This window comes from Thalassophryne amazonica, chromosome 3, assembly GCF_902500255.1.
Source record: "Thalassophryne amazonica chromosome 3, fThaAma1.1, whole genome shotgun sequence".
In the NCBI taxonomy this organism is placed as follows: Eukaryota; Metazoa; Chordata; class Actinopteri; order Batrachoidiformes; family Batrachoididae; genus Thalassophryne; species Thalassophryne amazonica.
This window is the reverse complement of record NC_047105.1, coordinates 141675727-141694238: the sequence shown is the minus strand read 5'-3', so window position 1 is coordinate 141694238 and position 18512 is coordinate 141675727. Positions and strand designations below refer to the sequence as shown.

The following is an 18512-nucleotide window of genomic DNA, read 5'->3' as shown; positions in this document are numbered from 1 at the left end:
AGACATTTGGTGGATTTCTCTTGTAGTTGGTGTGACGTCAGTATTTATCCCTCCTGTGCATCGCTATAAATGCTCTGTGAATGTGGGCACACTGCAACCTTATGGGCAAAAATCCTTCACATTTCAGAGGACACTTTACTGCCCTCTGTTGGTAGGTTGAGGAACATAACATCACTCAGTGGAGAACATCAAGTCTTTTCAGTTTCAAAATGTGCACATCCACATTACCTGGCAGGAATTTTAATACAATTAATCACGACACACTTTCCCTTTAACAAACACATAAAATATAAGTTTCATCTGGTGGTTTTTGTTTTGTAGTGCAGATGAATCTGATTAATTGATCTTTGAAAATGTTTCTCTTGGTTAATCAGTTTGATTTATTTCTCTGTATTGAACATCTGCTGTTTTTTTTTCTGAATGTGTCACTCTGATAAACTCAAGCTTCTGTAACATTTTACAAACTGACTGATTAATAATTAAACCAATCCTCTGCTTATTTCCAGTCCAGTGGTTAACTTCACTTGTGATACATCAGGGGTTCAAACTGAGGCACTGCTTCATGATGAACACAACTTTATTTATTTATTTGAATTGTTTTCAGTTTTAATTCTGCATGTGTGAGCGGTGAGAAGCGACAGTTTGACCTCGTGCTGAAGACGCACGAGTCTGCATGTGAGTCCACGAAAGATCAGCTGCCTGAAAAAAAAAAAATATATATTTCTAATTCTTAAAGGACAAGTCACATGCTGTTCAAAAACTCCACATCAAAGTATTGGTGATTTTAAGTCTGTGCACAGAGTTACTTTTGAAAATTTACTTTATTACTTTTTTTAATTACTTTACTAATAGTTACTTATCAGAGTACTCAATTTTAAGAGTAACAAAGTTCCTTATTAGTTAATGAAGTAACTGTATAAAGTAACTAATAAGGTAACCGAGAGGAGACAGAGACTCAAGTCTATGAATTTTTGAGAGAGTCTGTCAGATTTTGGATCCTGGTGTCTTCTGAGTCTGCTCTCTGAACCAGAGAAGGACACCGTTTAAATCCAGTTACTACTAGTGCTCAAGTCGGACATTCCATTTTAGCTGCGTGTGCGTGTATCTAAAACTGCGCCACAATGCCGTTTTAGCTGTGTGTATCTAAAACTGCGCCACAATGCCGTTTTAGCTGTATCTAAAACTGCGCCACAATGCCGTTTTAGCTGCGTATACATGTATCTAAAACTGCACCACAATGCCGTTTTAGCTGTATCTAAAACTGCGCCACAATGCTGTTTTAGCTGTGTGTATCTAAAACTGCGCCACAATGCCGTTTTAGCTGTGTGTATCTAAAACTGCGCCACAATGCCGTTTTAGCTGCGTATACATGTATCTAAAACTGCGCCACAATGCTGTTTTAGCTGTGTGTATCTAAAACTGCGCCACAATGCTGTTTTAGCTGTGTGTATCTAAAACTGCACCACAATGCCGTTTTAGCTGTGTGTATCTAAAACTGCACCACAATGCCATTTTAGCTGCATGTGTCTAAAACTGTGCAATAATGCCGTTTTTGCTGCATGTGCGTGTGTCTAAAAGTGCACAATAATGCCGTTTTAGCTGCATGTGTCTAAATCGCCGCCACAATGCCATTTTAGCTGCATAAATGTGTATCCAAAACTGCGCCACAATGCTGTTTTAGCTGCATGTGCGTCTGTTTAAAACTGCGCCACAATGCCATTTTAGCTGCATATATGTGCATCTAAGACTGCGCCACAATGCTGTTTTAGCTGCATGTGCGTCTGTTTAAAACTGCGCCACAATGCTGTTTTAGCTGCATGTGCGTCTGTTTAAAACTGCGCCACAATGCTGTTTTAGCTGCATGTGCGTCTGTCTAAAACTGCACCACAATGCTGTTTTAGCTGCATGTGTCTAAGACTGTGCCACAATGCCGTTTTAGCTGTATGTGCGTCTGTCTAAAACTGCACCACAATGCTGTTTTAGCTGCATGTGTCTAAGACTGTGCCACAATGCTGTTTAGCTGCATGTGCGTCTGTCTAGACTGTGCCACAATGCTGTTTTAGCTGCATGTGCGTCTGTCTAAAACTGTGCCACAATGCTGTTTTAGCTGCATGTGCGTCTGTCTAAAACTGTGCCACAATGCTGTTTTAGCTGCATGTGGGTCTGTCTAAAACTGCGTCACAATGCTGTTTTAGCTGCATGTGCGTGTGTCTAAAACTGAGCCACAATGCTGTTTTAGCTGCATGTGCGTGTCTAAAACTGAGCCACAATGCTGTTTTAGCTGCATGTGCGTCTGTCTAAAACTGAGCCACAATGCTGTTTTAGCTGCATGTGCGTCTGTCTAAAACTGAGCCACAATGCTGTTTTAGCTGCATGTGCGTGTGTCTAAAACTGAGCCACAATGCTGTTTTAGCTGCATGTGCGTCTGTCTAAAACTGAGCCACAATGCTGTTTTAGCTGCATGTGCGTGTGTCTAAAACTGAGCCACAATGCTGTTTAGCTGCATGTGCGTGTGTCTAAAACTGAGCCACAATGCTGTTTTAGCTGCATGTGCGTGTGTCTAAAACTGAGCCACAATACTGTTTTAGCTGCATGTGCGTGTGTCTAAAACTGAGCCACAATGCTGTTTTAGCTGCATGTGCGTGTGTCTAAAACTGAGCCACAATGCTGTTTTAGCTGCATGTGCGTGTGTCTAAAACTGAGCCACAATGCTGTTTTAGCTGCATGTGCGTGTGTCTAAAACTGAGCCACAATGCTGGTTTAGCTGCATGTGCGTGTGTCTAAAACTGAGCCACAATGCTGTTTTAGCTGCATGTGCGTGTGTCTAAAACTGAGCCACAATGCTGTTTTAGCTGCATGTGCGTGTGTCTAAAACTGAGCCACAATGCTGTTTTAGCTGCATGTGCGTGTGTCTAAAACTGAGCCACAATGCTGTTTTAGCTGCATGTGCGTGTGTCTAAAACTGAGCCACAATGCTGTTTTAGCTGCATGTGCGTGTGTCTAAAACTGAGCCACAATGCTGTTTTAGCTGCATGTGCGTGTGTCTAAAACTGAGCCACAATGCTGTTTTAGCTGCATGTGCGTGTGTCTAAAACTGAGCCAATAATGCTGTTTTAGCTGCATGTGCGTGTGTCTAAAACTGTGCAATAATGCTGTTTTAGCTGCATGTGCGTGTGTCTAAAACTGAGTCAATAATGCTGTTTTAGCTGCATGTGCGTGTGTCTAAAACTGAGTCACAATGCTGTTTTAGCTGCATGTGCGTGTGTCTAAAACTGAGCCACAATGCTGTTTTAGCTGCATGTGCGTGTGTCTAAAACTGAGCCACAATGCTGTTTTAGCTGCATGTGCGTGTGTCTAAAACTGAGCCACAATGCTGTTTAGCTGCATGTGCGTGTGTCTAAAACTGAGCCACAATGCTGTTTTAGCTGCATGTGCGTGTGTCTAAAACTGAGCCACAATACTGTTTTAGCTGCATGTGCGTGTGTCTAAAACTGAGCCACAATGCTGGTTTAGCTGCATGTGCGTGTGTCTAAAACTGAGCCACAATGCTGTTTTAGCTGCATGTGCGTGTGTCTAAAACTGAGCCACAATGCTGTTTTAGCTGCATGTGCGTGTGTCTAAAACTGAGCCACAATGCTGTTTTAGCTGCATGTGCGTGTGTCTAAAACTGCGCAATAATGCTGTTTTAGCTGCATGTGCATGTGTCTAAAACCCCACCACAATGCCATTTTAGTTGCATGTGTGCGTGTCTAAAACTGAGCCACAATGGTGTTTTAGCTGCATGTGCGTGTCTAAAACTGCTCCACAATGCCGTTTTAGCTACATGTGCGCTTCCCATTTCAGTGCTTCGTACACAGAAGGGACGATACACTTCAACCCCAACATGTTGTAAATGTTTTATACAGAGATATTTTAAGGTACAGAAAAGAAAAAGAGTGATTGTGATACCAAATTTGGCCCGTAGGGGTGCTAGAAATGTTTGCTCAATTTGTCTTGCACACGTAAGCGTTGCGTTCTTTACATAGCTGAAAATCTTTGCTTTTCACTTTGACTTTAGACCAGGATTTTTATGGTTTGTAGTTAATTTGCATTTTGCTACCAGTTGATTCCAGTCCACCTGTACTGTACCACAGCATGCCCACAGATAATTATGTTGACTTTACTCAGTATTTGAAACCACAACCACCCTGAATGGAAACCACACTAATGCTGTGCGCAGCCTTGCAGCAGTGAAGATGGAGCCCAAAGTGCCAGACGGCACATTCATCCTCAGAGATTCTTGAATCCTTTCTAATGATTTGAAACCTTGACCCAAACCACTTATGGAGTGAGGACGATGCTGCGACGGTCACGTGTGGTCCTGACAGCTGATTTTGGTGCTAATCTTCTCTTTGGTGACTAAGATAATGACAAATTCCTCTAAATGAAACATTTTCAGCAAAAGGAAAGAAGCGGAAATGGAACAGATAAATGACGCCAACAAAAACTTCGGTTCCATTTTACAGAACCACAGCTAAAGTTTTAGAAGACCAAAGGTGCGCTGTGGAATCGCACTCTGATGGTATTTTTGCCATGCACCTTCTCGCACCAATGAGCCCAGACTGATTTGGAATTGATTAAAAAAATCAAAATGTATAAAAGCTCAATATGTCATACAAAAAGATGCATATAAGACATTTTTCTTTTTTCTTATGAAAGCTGCTTTGGTAACAACATCGTGAAGACATCGTTCAATCTCCCGTCTTTAGTCTGGGTGCTGAGCAGACTCCGCCTCCCCGTTGTCTCAGCGGTGTGTTTTTTTTCCCCTCAGCCTCTAAAACCTAAATGAATGGGTCGAGCTACACCAGAGTGGGCCATGTTTGCTGTGCCGGACTCGTTAGGCGCAGCGCCTGCTGGGAGCCGTGTGTCATAAAGACGTCCGCGCTGTGAAAGACAGAGCTATTGTGCTGAGCGCTGACAGAGTGGAGACCTTGGATGCTGAACCCACTGCGTTGGGTCCTGTAAAGATAAAAACAAAACAAAAATACCATTTTGTGAAAAAATAATCGCTCTTATTACAAAGTACAAAGAGAAAACATTTGTTTGCAAAATGGACTGCAGTCATATAGCACTTTCCTATCTGTATCAAATGGTGAAAGCACTTTACAATGATGCCTCACATTCACAGTCACACACCGATACCAAGGTGCTGCCATGCAAGGCGTTCGCTACACACCCGGAGCAACTCAGGGAATAAGGACCTTGCCCAAGGGCCCTGAGTGATTTTCCAGCCTGGCTGGGTTTTTGAATTGAGGATCCTCTGGCCTGAAGGTTGATGTTTAACCGCTAGACCATCCCTCCCCAGTGTAGTAAATGAAGAAGATGGTGTCATGCACATGGCTGCTACTGGATGTGTGGATCATGTGACCTGCTATCTTTGGGATGGTAATCTGTCTGCTGCTGCTGCCTTCCCCTCCTTCCCCAAATGGCCTGATCTGGATGATGTAGTCCTCATCGGTGGGCAGGGCCAGCTCCACAGAGGTGGTGTTGGTTTCCATCACGTTGGGACGACTGTGTCGATTCTTCTTGTACAGCACCTGAGGACACATGGACACTGATCACCACAAAAAAACTAAACAATTCAAGATGGACCTTTTTTTTTGGTGGTGGGGAGGAGGTGCCATGAATACTACTAGCCAGTAGATGACAGCAGAGGCCTTGAAAACTTGCCAAAACAAAATTCCAGATAATCTGTGTCTGCTACATTTAAGATGCGTGGACTTTAACAATCGCAAATACAATAACATCTATAAACCCAGAGAATATATCCACAAGAGTTTTAGGCACTAGAGTTTAATGCTGTTGTCCCTGGAGCCTGAACAGAGTGTCTGAAATGCATTTGTCCTGTCGTGAACGTACTGAGATTACCTTATACCCATAATATACCCATAATGCACTGCTGAGCACAGCATGTGCTCACTAAAACCTTAAAAGTTAGCACATTACTGTAAAACTAAAACATATATCTGATATTTCCACTTTATAAAACTTTAGACATGACAGTAATTTTAAATAACTTGTCCAAAATTAGTTTGGTTAAAATTTGAACCATAAGTTAAAATGTATGCCTCTGGATGACTTGGGTGATATTACCAGCGTATCAGTATTAGGGTTAAAGGAAATTATTATTATTTTTTTTGTGACCAGTTCTTCTTTGCCTGTAGAGGATAGAGTGGTTTCTCCTGAAGCAGCTTTCTTCTGTTTGTAGAGGGTGGAACTATACATCTGTTAGGAAACTTTTAACAGGTAGGTGCTCAACTGATTTTAAATTTTAAAAATGTTTGTCACTGTTCAGCTTTGTTTTCTACGTTATCTGTCTAAAAGTTATCGGACAAAAATTTATCAGAAGATATTAGTCCAATAATGGTTTTTAAAGTTATCTAAAAAGATAATCTGATAATGAAAACATTATCTTAGATAATTATCTGTTATCGGATTATCGGAACTGTGCCCACCACTGAAGGTCCCACAGCTGACAGTCAGAGCACAAACCAAACATGAAGTCAAAGAAATTGTCTGAAGACCTCCAAGACAGGATTGTTTCGAGGCACAAATCTGGGGAAGGGTATAGAAACGTTTCTGCTGCTTTGAAGGTCCCAATGAGCACAGTGGCCTCCATCTATGACACTCTACTATACAGGCCTGTATAGTAGAGTGTCCATACGGAAGCCACTCCTTAGTAAAAGGCACATGGCAGCCCACCTGGAGTTTGCCAAAAGGCACCTGAAGGACTCTGAGACCACGAGAAACAAAATTCTCTAGTCTGATGAGACAAAGATTGAACTCTTTGTGGGAATGCCCGACGTCATGTTTGGAGGAAACCAGACACCATCCCTACAGTGAAGCATGGTGGTGGCAGCATCATGCTGTGGGGATGTTTTATCAGCAGCAGGAACTGGAAGACTAGTCAGGATTGAGGTAAAGGTGAATGCAGCAATGTACAGAGACATCCTGGATGAAAACCTGCTCCAGAGTGCTCTTGACCTCTTGACCTGCAGCAATGGTTCATCTTTCAGTAAGACAATAACCCTAAGCACCACAGCCAAGATATCAAAGGAGTGGCTTCAGGACAACTCTGTGAATGTCCTTGAGTGGCCCAGCCAGAGCCCAGACCTGAAACTGCCTGAACATCTCTGGAGAGATCTGAAAATGTCTGTGCACCGACGCTCCCCATCCAACCTGATGGAGCTTGAGAGGTGCTGCAAAGAGGAATGGACAAAACTACCCAAAGACAGGTGCAACCAACTGTAACATCATATTCAAGAAAACTTGAGGCTGTAATTGCTGCCAAAGTATTGAGCAAAAGGTGTGAATACTTATGTACATGTGATGTCTTAGTTTTTTATTTTTAATATATGTTCTGTAAAATATATTTACCATTATAACTGTCTTAGTAATTGACTGAACAATGCCATGGAAGAGGAAGTGTACAAAGGGCACAGATAAGATTGATGAGGCTTCAATCAGTGCATGATAAGCAAGAGGAAAGGACTGACTGTCTTATGCTATATGATGAGGCGAGACAATGTTTCATCAGTTGTATAATGAATGACCAAGGATGGACTTTTGAGACAGACTGTCTTATACTATCAAATGATTTCATTGAATGGACTTTGGACCACCTTGGCACTGTATGAAAACTGAATGTACTTGTATTTCATCTTCAGACCTATACTCTGTATGACATCTACCTTTAAAGCTTTAAATGAAGAAAGATCTTAGTAACTGAACCCTGTTTCCCCTGGTGTTTTTTTTTCCCTAACAATTTGCAAAATTAAAACAAAAAACTTTTTTTCATGTTGTCATTATGAGTTGTTGTGAGTAGAAATTTGAGGGGAAAAAATGAATTTACTCCATTTTGGCATAAGGCTGTAACATGGAAAAGTGAAAGCACTGTGAATACTTTCTATCTATCTTAGCATGCAGATCCACTTCAGATCTCCTGGGCGACCCAGAGTGAAAATAAGGGAGCAGCTGAAGTAACTTAATTAGAAATTTAGATTAGATAGAACTTTATTGATATCTCTTAACTGTACAAATCTGTCATGGAAACCCAAGAAAAGTGCCAACATAGGAAATGTCTTCAAATTATTTTTAAGATTTAATTTATATTTTTCCCACAATAACTTAAGTCAAATGACAAATGACGCAGTCACCATGCAGATGGGAAATGCTGTGATGACCCCAAGCAAAAAGGGAGAAGAAATTACGTTAATTACATCTGCTTTGGATTGAGTTCCTTCAGGTGTGAAGAGCTTTTAAATGTTTGATTAAACTGGATTCACTTTATTAGAATACCACCAGTAAAATCTCCATATGTTCTATGTTTGACTTATAAATTCGCCCTAATAAATAAATACATTAATGCTGTCTCAACAAAAACCTGAGTTTGGAAGTGCAGACAAAAGACTGTGTTTTCCCTCTCAGTTGAGAAATTCCTAAGTCATCTGGAGATCTTAAGATAAGCTTGGAGACATCCCCCAGGGACCATCACTGGGATTCACAGCAAAACAAAACTGTAATTCAAACTTCCTCAAAGGGGAGCCCTTGCCTTTTATCAGTGAATTTTCGGTCATTATGAATTACATGACATTATATGTCAGAATCTTCATGTCAGAATCTGAGCTTCTCCAGGCCAGGAGAACCCAAATTTTATGACATCACGCCAAGGCCAGGACCTTCCCCCATGACAAAACTTTGTCTTGACAAGCAGCTATTATATTTAGGTCTAAGTGAAGACAGACATTCTTTTAAAATAAAAAGATTGCATCAGTATTTCTTTTATTCATATCTAAACTTCTGTTGTATGGATTAATCAAACAAAATGCTTTGTGTTTAAATAATTGAAATGGTGGAGTTTGGGGACCCTAAACTGTTAATTATTTGGTGACTCATCAGATACTGCTTATTCCTACATTCTTATGGTGCTCGCGTGTGATGTTTTATTTAATACTGGGTTACATCTTTATGGTCCCCCGTTGAGAGGCCTGTATATTTGTCAATTACATTATTTTGGTGCTCCTGTGTGATGCTCTAATAAATAAATAAATACATTACAATTAGAAAAGTACTGATGAGCCGTTACCAGAGGAAAACTAAACTACTACTGTAAACGATGGAATGGGTTTTACCCAAATATCACTCTATCTCAGTGCTGTAAAGTCGACTTATATTACCTGTGAAGTTATTTTTTTAAACATCTGATATTGATGTATCTGAAACATGGCCAGAAAGAGGACCTGATCCAGTCCTTAGTCGGCACTCTGCTCTTCCTGCTCTGTCATGAACTGATGAGTTCTGACATCAAACTAAAACACAACTTTCTAAAAATAAGCAGCTGCTGTTGGTTTTGGCTAATGAGCATCACAGAATACACTGCCCACAATGGAGCAGATCTGTTTCTCCTCCCTCTGAAATGTCTTTATTTATTGATGATTGAATTATTTACTTTTTACAGTGTGAGAATTCACACCACATCAAAGTATACAAAAAAAACACTGATTTCACGCTGTAATTACAGGATCATGGTGGCCACTAGAGGTCAGTGTTGTTTGTACACACACCAGACAAACCTCTGTGACATCACCAGTAGGTTTTCTGAAGAGAGGTTGCCATGTTGGCAGTGCTGACTCCGCTAGATCCCCGACTAATCCCAAAACAATAGATGGAGACCTGGACGGGATGAATGAAGCCTGGACATGCTCTCATCTCAGAGTATCAAGCTAATACTGAACTTCGATTGAGGCCAGCTGGGCCATCCATGTCATATGTCATACCATATAGGCCATGAGACGAGACCCTAAAATGTTCTTAGAAAAGGATTTTTGTAGCATAGACCTGGTAACTAAAAAAAATACTCCTTTTTTATATGAAGATGAACACAGTGAACACATTTCAGCTTGTTACCACAAACACACTTGCACATTTTTGAGAAAAATTACTTTATTGAAATTTAATAGGAAGTCATTGCTAAGGGGCAACCACCCATTTTGCAGTGAATACAATTTGTAAAATCACATTTTTCTTGAAATATACATTAATTAGATTCTTTTCATGCTGAGAACTGAGAAAAAAAAATAGCATAATTTACACAAAAAAATGTCAAATTAACCCCTTCCCACATGCTACATAGTACACGACAAAACATAAAACAATTCTGACCACAACCAGAGTAGTTGCATCTTGACAAGACCTGCTCTATGAAAGAGAAACAATTTCTTCATTTAGGTTACTCTATACGATTAGGTGAAAATTTTGTACTTTGAAATTGGTAGCAGCAGTTCAGATTGGTTAAAGAAGCATTGATATATTATCTCAAGACATGGATGACCTCTAATTTCATGCTTTTAAATTCAGATAAAACTGAAGTTATTGTACTTGGCCCCACAAATCTTAGAAACATGGTGTCTAACCAGATCCTTACTCTGGATGGCATTACCCTGACCTCCAGTAATACTGTGAGAATCTTGGAGTCATTTTGATCAGGATATGTCATTCAATGCGCATATTAAACAAATATGTAGGACTGCTTTTTTGCATTTACGCAATATCTCTAAAATTAGAAAGGTCTTGTCTCAGAGTGATGATGAAAAACTAATTCATGCATTTATTTCCTCTAGGCTGGACTATTGTAATTCATTATTATCAGGTTGTCCTAAAAGTTCCCTGAAAAGCCTTCAGTTAATTCAAAATGCTGCAGCTAGAGTACTGACGGGGACTAGAAGGAGAGAGCATATCTCACCCATATTGGCCTCTCTTCATTGGCTTCCTGTTAATTCTAGAATAGAATTTAAATTCTTCTTCTTACTTATAAGGTTTTGAATAATCAGGTCCCATCTTATCTTAGGGACCTCATAGTACCATATCACCCCAATAGAGCGCTTCGCTCTCAGACTGCAGGCTTACTTGTAGTTCCTAGGGTTTGTAAGAGTAGAATGGGAGGCAGAGCCTTCAGCTTTCAGGCTCCTCTCCTCTGGAACCAGCTCCCAATTCAGATCAGGGAGACAGACACCCTCTCTACTTATAAGCTTTAGCAAAAAGGAAAGTTTTAAGCCTAATCTTAAATTAGGGCTGGATCAGGTGACCCTGAACCATCCCTTAGTTATGCTGCTATAGACTTAGACTGCTGGGGGTTCCATGATGCACTGAGTGTTTCTTTCTCTTTTTGTCTGTAGCACCACTCTGCATTTAAATCATTAGTGATTGATCTCTGCTCCCCTCCACAGCATGTCTTTTTCCTGGTTCTCTCCCTCAGCCCCAACCAGTCCCAGCAGAAGACGCCCCTCCCTGAGCCTGTTTCTGCCTGGAGGTTTCTTCCTGTTAAAGGGAGTTTTTTCCTTCCCACTGTCGTCAAGTGCTTGCTCACAGGGGGTCGTTTTGACAGTTGGTGTTTTTATGTATTATTGTATGGTTTTGCCTTGCAATATGAAGCGCCTTGGGGCAACTGTTTGTTGTGATTTGGCGCTATATAAATGAAATTGGTTTGATTTGATCTCGATCTTCTGTGAAAAATTGCAAAGCCTGAAATTGCATTTCAAGACTTTGAATACATGTTTCATTTTGCAAAATGACTTTTACATTTACCATCTGCCAGGAATGTCTAGTCATCTGATTCCAACTTCCCCCGTCATCAGAATCTATCTCTTCATCCCCCAAATCCCATCATCAAAGAAATGCTACTCCTCTACCGGTGCATCTTTGTTTTCTCAGTCAGTGCAGGAACAGAACTCTGTGATTATTAGATTATTCTTGAAACCAGTGCATAATTTGGTCTGGCAACTTATTCTTCTTACACTTGCAGTTTGCCAGCTCAAGAAGTGAATCGGAGACTGGGAGAAGATCCATCCATTTAACCCAGAGGACACCATCATCAATTGTTCATCCATGGCTGTTTGGCGGTGGGATGCTTCCATTGGGTTCAAGGCAGCAGTGAAGAATGCCTGTCTGATAATTTGCCCAAAGAAGATGCTTCTCCAAGGAATCTTTGTTGGGTGGCAGGGTGTCATCCATGTGTTGGCCAGTTTTAAAAAGTGCTGCAGTGACATCATTCACATGCTTCAGATCTTTGACATACAGTGAGCAAACAAATTCCTCTGCTTGCTGACCAAACCCTCATCAACCTCCAATGTCCTCCCAACTTGGGAGAAGAAATCAACAAATTTGGGTTCCCCCAACATCAGTTGATGGGCCTCACTTTCACAGATACTGTCACAGTCTGTGAAGGCATGTAGTCTTATCAAGGCCAATGGGGCCAAAGGATGAATTTCACTCAGACAGGAGTGTATGGCACCAACATCTAATATCCGCCTACTATTGCCGGTTTCCTGTCTCAAATCACAGACAACAGTCCAAATCCTTGAACTTGCAGTGGACAGAATCATTACATCTGTGTCAGGGGACTGAATTACTATGGAGTTCGCAGTCCCCCTGGCATAAAGTAGTAGGGTCTGCCTCTTCATGAGGCATTTCAGCTCTTCAACTTCTGCAATTGTGGGGGGATGATGAGGTGCCAGCAGAACAGATTTTGTGGCAGGTGTCTGACTGGCCAATCAAGAGTGTAAAGGAGTGTCCCCGGCCCATCTTGTACCCATGATTTGATAAAGAACTCCAGCTCCCTGTTTGTCGCACAGTACTTCTTCCACTGAGCAGGTACTTTTTGACCCTCTGAAAAATCTCAGTGGCCCTCAACTGTGAAGCAGACTGAACCTTAGCCCTGCGGTCCCTCTCTGCATTCTTGATGCTGACTATTGGGTACTGGTCTGTAACAAGATGAACGTCTTTGCAGAGCATTCCCTGGCAAATTTTGCCACCTTCTTCAGGTACAGTGTGGGCAAGTTCCCCAAAGGTCTTTGGAATCTCTCTGAGGCTGATGCTCTGAAGGATGGCCATTGTATCAAGTATCCAAAACTGAATTGGGTGGGACTCTATTGGCAACAGGTGATGGCGTTTTGTCCTCCAGGTGATGGCACAGATTCGCCTTGTGCGTCTCCATAAGGCCTCCATCTGGAAACGCTAAAGCCAAGGGCATGAGTCCCAGGGTGTAAGCCAGTAACTCCTCAATCTTGATCACCCTTTCTCTTCCTATAATTACAAGGCGTGCCATCAGATTCCTCGCTGACTTGAGAATTGTTTCTTTCCCACTAGTTTTAGTCTTTGTTACCTTGCCAACACCTCAGAAGGACTTTAACTTCAGGTCTTTGATGGCATCATGGAACCCTTTCTTGACTGTTAGAAGCTGGTCATGGCAGAATTCTATGAAACGAAGCTCTCCCTTCTCTGAAGCAGACAGGATATCCTTGGCAATGGCATCAGGGACCATTACTCCAGAGACAATATGGACTAGATTCTTGCAATCATAGGTAAAGGGATTGATTAATCCCTCATGCACTCAGTGAATTGGCAGATAGCAGCTTCTTCCCTCTTGGAATGGGGTACATCTAGATCCTTCTGTGTCCATCCCTTGAAATCCCAGCATACTCAAAACAAGATCTTGTTATTGCTGCCCTCTCTGGATAAGACAGGATCCATCTTTGAGATGCACCCTTGTTAAGAGTGAATCCCCACCATTCCGCCTTTTGTCTTTGTGTCGCTGTTGCATGTCTGCTCAATTGTCATGTCACATGCAACTTGTGAAAACCCATAGTGCTCTTGTCTTTGCACCACGAAGTCTCCATTCATGAAATTGTAAAATTGAGTTCACATCCAAAACTTGCAAGAGCTCTTTATGTTAAAGAGAGGTAGCAGGTGAACATAACTAATGCAGCTGCGTGTTTGGAGTGTACATGATTTCTCACCTCTCAGTTGCCTCCAAGGCCACAGTACTTTCAACTCCTTCATACTCTGACAGTGAGATCCAAGCTCTGGATGATTCTATGAACTCAGACCAGCTTTTATCAGTGAAATCTGTAATTTCTGACTTGCTTTCACAAACATGCATCAAGCGGCCATGTTTTCATCCTCGAACCCAGGGGCTTACCTGCAGTGCATTTATGTACAGAAGAGCTTGGGTTCTACCTCGATCTAGGCATTAGTCAGCCATCAATTCTAATGATTTTTTCTAGAAAATGTGCAAATCCTTCAAGTGGTACAGGCTGAAATTACATATTGATAGGTAAAGAAATTTTAAAAGGTCATTTCCCAGTAGTTACCAGATGTGCTACAAAAATGAAAATAAATGGTCACGTCTCATGGCCTAATATGTGTATTATATATATATATATATATATATATATATATATTTGAACAGCTAACAGTTATACATCACAGTGATGAAGTGAGGAACCTTGGGGTGATCCATGACAGAAATCAGTAGTACTGCTTTCTGTCACCTCCGTAATATTGTAATGATTCATCCTCACCTGGTTATAGCTGATGCATATCTGGTTTACTGCAGTCCAGCATTAGAGGTCTCCAACTGTCTCAAAATACTGCTGCTGGAACTCTGAGCAGAACATTTGACCACACTGCCCTGATTTTGGCCTCCTATCACTGGCTTTCTGTCCCCACAGGGTCTGATTTTAAGGTTTTGTTACTAACATACAAAATCCTCCTATCTGGCTGAGCTAATTACGTACCGGCCCATGTTTTGTGTGCTCAGGATGCAGGATTACTGTGTGTTCCTAAGGTTAAAAGAAGTCAGCAGGCCACAGAGCCTTCTCTTATCATGCACATGTTCTGTGGAACTATCTGCCTGCTGAGATAAAAACAGTCTGACATTCGCTGAAGTAATTTAAGTCCAGATTAAAGACTCGTCTATTTTCCCTTCGTATGACTAACATATATTAGTGCTGTACTGAATCATTTGTTCCTCTTCTTCTTAATTGTGTCATGACACTGAAGCCTGTCTCAGCCTCATTATATCTAAATGCTGGGTGCGTTAGTGAAGCTAATGCTGGTGATCCCTTTAATATCCTTCTGTTACTCTGTTGGTTTCCTGCTGGGAGCTAGTGTTTTGTGTGCTGTTAGTTCTGACTGATCGTTTGTCTTTCTCCGCTTGAGGTGTTGTCACCTGGAATAACGTTGGAAGCTGCTTAATGGACCCCTGTTGAGGATGTAGCCAAGCTAAGCCTGCAACTTTGTCATGCTGGAGGACGACATGGCCAATTACAGTGATCTATAACTGGACTTTGTTTTATAGACTGGCCTAACAGTGGGTCACCCCTCTGAGTCTGGTCTGCTTGAGTTTTCTTCAGTAAAAAACACCACAAGGAGTATTTCCTTACCACTGTTACGTAAGTGCTTGCTCGGGTTGAGGGGGAGTGCTAAAGTTAGACCTTACCCTGTGAAGCACCTTGGGGCAACTTGTGTTTTGATTTGACACCACCTGTATAAATTGAATTTTGAAATCCTGGCCGGATACTTTTTCAGGTCTTGTGTCCAGGGAAAAAAAAAATTGGACATATGGTTACCCTACCTAGCACATCAAGCTTCTGATAGCTGCTAAAAGTACTAACTTTTATTTCTGGTTTGGCTACAACCCACCGAGGTGTCGCTCTGATGGTCATCATTCTGCAAGTCTGTGAGTCACAGCCTCTATTCACATAATAACACATAACAGCAGTCCACAGCCATCCAGTCCAAACATGCTTTACTCGTAGCCTAGCACTTCTTCTTCGACACTTCCTTTAAGTATTTTTTGTGAACACAACACTGCTCAGCGTAACAGTGACACCCGTGGCTAATGTGAGAACTGTCACAAACACATCACGACAGTCGTCACAACGTTACACCCATGGCCAAAAGCGGAGGAAGCTCTCCTTTCGGAGGATTTGAGCGACATAGAGGTGCTCTTGATTGTTCCATCAAGTGGTGGTACATGATAGCCTCCACTTTCTGAGGTAAGACACTGAAGTTTTGTTGACTAAAACAAGATTAGGCTCCTCTGTACCAAGTGAAAAACTTTAGTCAGGTGAGGCAAAACTTTAGTGGACTAAGCACTTTGTGCAACGGCTAATGTTAACAAATTAGTCAACTAAGTGAGTTTATTCGACTAAACAAGATTAGAATGCTTCATGAAACAGTTTATGAAATGGGCCCTGCTCTTTTCTGGAGCCAGTGTCAAGTGGCCAGTCAAGGAACTGCAACTTTCTCCCCCCCACCCCCCTTGTAGAGCTATTTGTGTGCACTCGTCTGTTGCAGGCTGCATTGCTCACTTTGTAGCCGGTGACCTCGGACTCATTCTCCAGGGCTATTGACCTGCCTCCCATTTGAGGATATCGTGGAGTTGGAACCGTCTTCCACATCACTTTGCCCGGTGGCTGGCTGGGGTGCTGACGAGAGAAAAACACGTTATTCATGCCAGGAGGCGAGTGTTGCATAGCGGTTGCTAATAGAGCTGATACTGACGTTGGTTTTTGGTAGTAACGTTGACGGCAGCGCTGGCGGGCCCTGCTCCGGCAGGTGTTATATGCCCTCACCGAGACGTAGTACGTGGTGCTGCCTTCATTCCACGGATAACAGTGGACGTTTGATTTCCCACGGTCCTTTGCACACTGGCGATGTCTTCTCTTTCACCTTTACTCCAGTACTTCAGCTGACAGGCACCAAAGCAGAAAGACAAACATGACAGCGGGAAGATAGCAGCACCATAAAAGCTTTGGTGTCCAGCCCGCACACTGCACTGATAAAAAACAAGCAATCAAAAGAAAAATAATTCTTCTACAGCTAGCTCCAGCGGCCAGAATGATCACATAAGAATACAGTAAAATCTCTGAACATCAAATGAATTGTATATGACATTACCATATCAACAGAGCTCCTATTGTGTGACAACACAATGCTGCCAAGGAAATACTCAGGTTCAAGGCTGTTCCTTTTATTATTATGATTATTATTACATATGTATTTTATTTTTTGCAAATTACAGCTATTTTATACTGTAAAAATAATATTTGTTTTCTGTAAAGGTATTCATTAGATCTTGTTATAATTAAATAAACAAACACAGCTGCCAGTTTTGTGTCAAAGCAGCCCATCAGCTGCAGAGTGTGGAAGCAGGGTGAAGCATTCTGAAAGCACATGACCTGTGGTTTTTGCTTTACTGTATGCTGCAGCAGGGTTGATGTGGTGGAGCGGACACAAACACAAAGAAAAAACATCAAGCAAACAAAGAAGATGATGGAGAGAATCCTCAACACTCCCTGCTATCGACTTCCACTGATAACAGATTTCGTTTGTCACTCAGTTTGTCAGGGCTGAAACAGCCGGCACGCTCGGCAGCACAAATATAATTTATCTTTGCTCACGGGCTGGTCCGCTCATGCTCCTCTGCCCACTCTGAGTGGACAATACTTTATAATTCTGACACTTTATGTAATCAAACGGCGGAATTCACATCTTCGTTTAATAGTGAGCAGAATTAAAATGACAAGAGCTGCGCTGCTGATGTGTGAATTACAAGTTAAAATGTTGAGTCCCGCATCAGTGCAGTAATCATCGTGGCCCCAGTACTTAGCTAAGCTACAAGAAACACAGCTGGGCACACAGGCGTGGCACCATTGTACATGCAGCAAGCAATTATCTCCTGTGCTGAAGGTGCAAAGCACCTCAAACACCCATCAATAATTAAAGAGAACAAGACTCAAGAGCATTTGGGAGCTTTACAAACACAACGTTGTCACTGCGGCTCACCTCGTAGCCCATCACTCTCTCTTACTGGCATTCCAGGGCAGAGCTCTCCACACAACTTCAATCTCAGACGCAGACCAGGCTCCTGGCACGGACCCTGGTGGGCGCTCGCCCCGGCTCTGCAGCCAAAGCAAAAGGAGAGGAATGCTGAGCTTTTACAGACTATCCAACTGCTACAAGATCGTTGCTGTGTCTGTTGACAGCCTGGATTCACGGTGTGACATCGCAGGAAGCTCACCTTCTTCAGCAGAGTAGATTGTGGTAACAGATCCAAAAGGGCCCTCTCCTTCGTTGTTGTACACCCCGACCTTCACGGTGAATGGTGAGAACGGCTGGATGCTTTCGTTCTTAAATATGTATCTGGATGCCTCAGGCAGCGGCACAGCAGCCTGCATCCAGCCGGTGGCTCCATGGGGCCGAAACGCCACAACGTATCCAAAACCTGGTCCGTTCTGCAACTCCTCTGGAACAGGCTGAAACATACAAAAACAAACAACAATGGAAGCTGGTTTCAGGATTTATACAGTTTATTGGTAAAATGTGAATATAATACAAGATGTGGTGTGGTATGAGTAAACACTACTCCATGTTTTATATCATGCACTAACAGGGTAGCAGGGGTGGTGGCCAAGTGGTTAATGCGCTTGGTTTCAGTGCAAAAGGTTCCAGGTCAAATCCCACCCCTGCTACATTTCTCCATGTAATGTGGAGTTGCGTCAGGAAGGACATCCGGCGTAAAACTTGTGCCAATTCAACATGCAGATCCACCTTGGATTTGCTGTGGTGACCCCGAGTGCAAACAAGGGAGCAGCCGAAGGGACTTAGTTTTACTAACAGGGTAGCTAGGC

The 18512-nt window shown here is 42.2% G+C and overlaps 1 protein-coding gene across 1 annotated transcript in view; it reads right to left on the bottom strand.

The window, feature by feature from the left end:
- Positions 1–4689: 4689 nt before the first annotated feature.
- Positions 4690–18512, bottom strand: part of LOC117507665 (contactin-4-like) — a 641244-nt gene continuing 627421 nt past the window's right edge. Inside the window, 10 exon segments of the mRNA XM_034167486.1 lie at positions 4690–4998; positions 5408–5576; positions 16191–16313; positions 16391–16435; positions 16437–16483; positions 16486–16570; positions 17668–17687; positions 17690–17741; positions 17743–17783; positions 17903–18137. Of these exon segments, the coding sequence (XP_034023377.1) occupies positions 4907–4998; positions 5408–5576; positions 16191–16313; positions 16391–16435; positions 16437–16483; positions 16486–16570; positions 17668–17687; positions 17690–17741; positions 17743–17783; positions 17903–18137 (909 nt within the window). The 3' untranslated portion in view covers positions 4690–4906.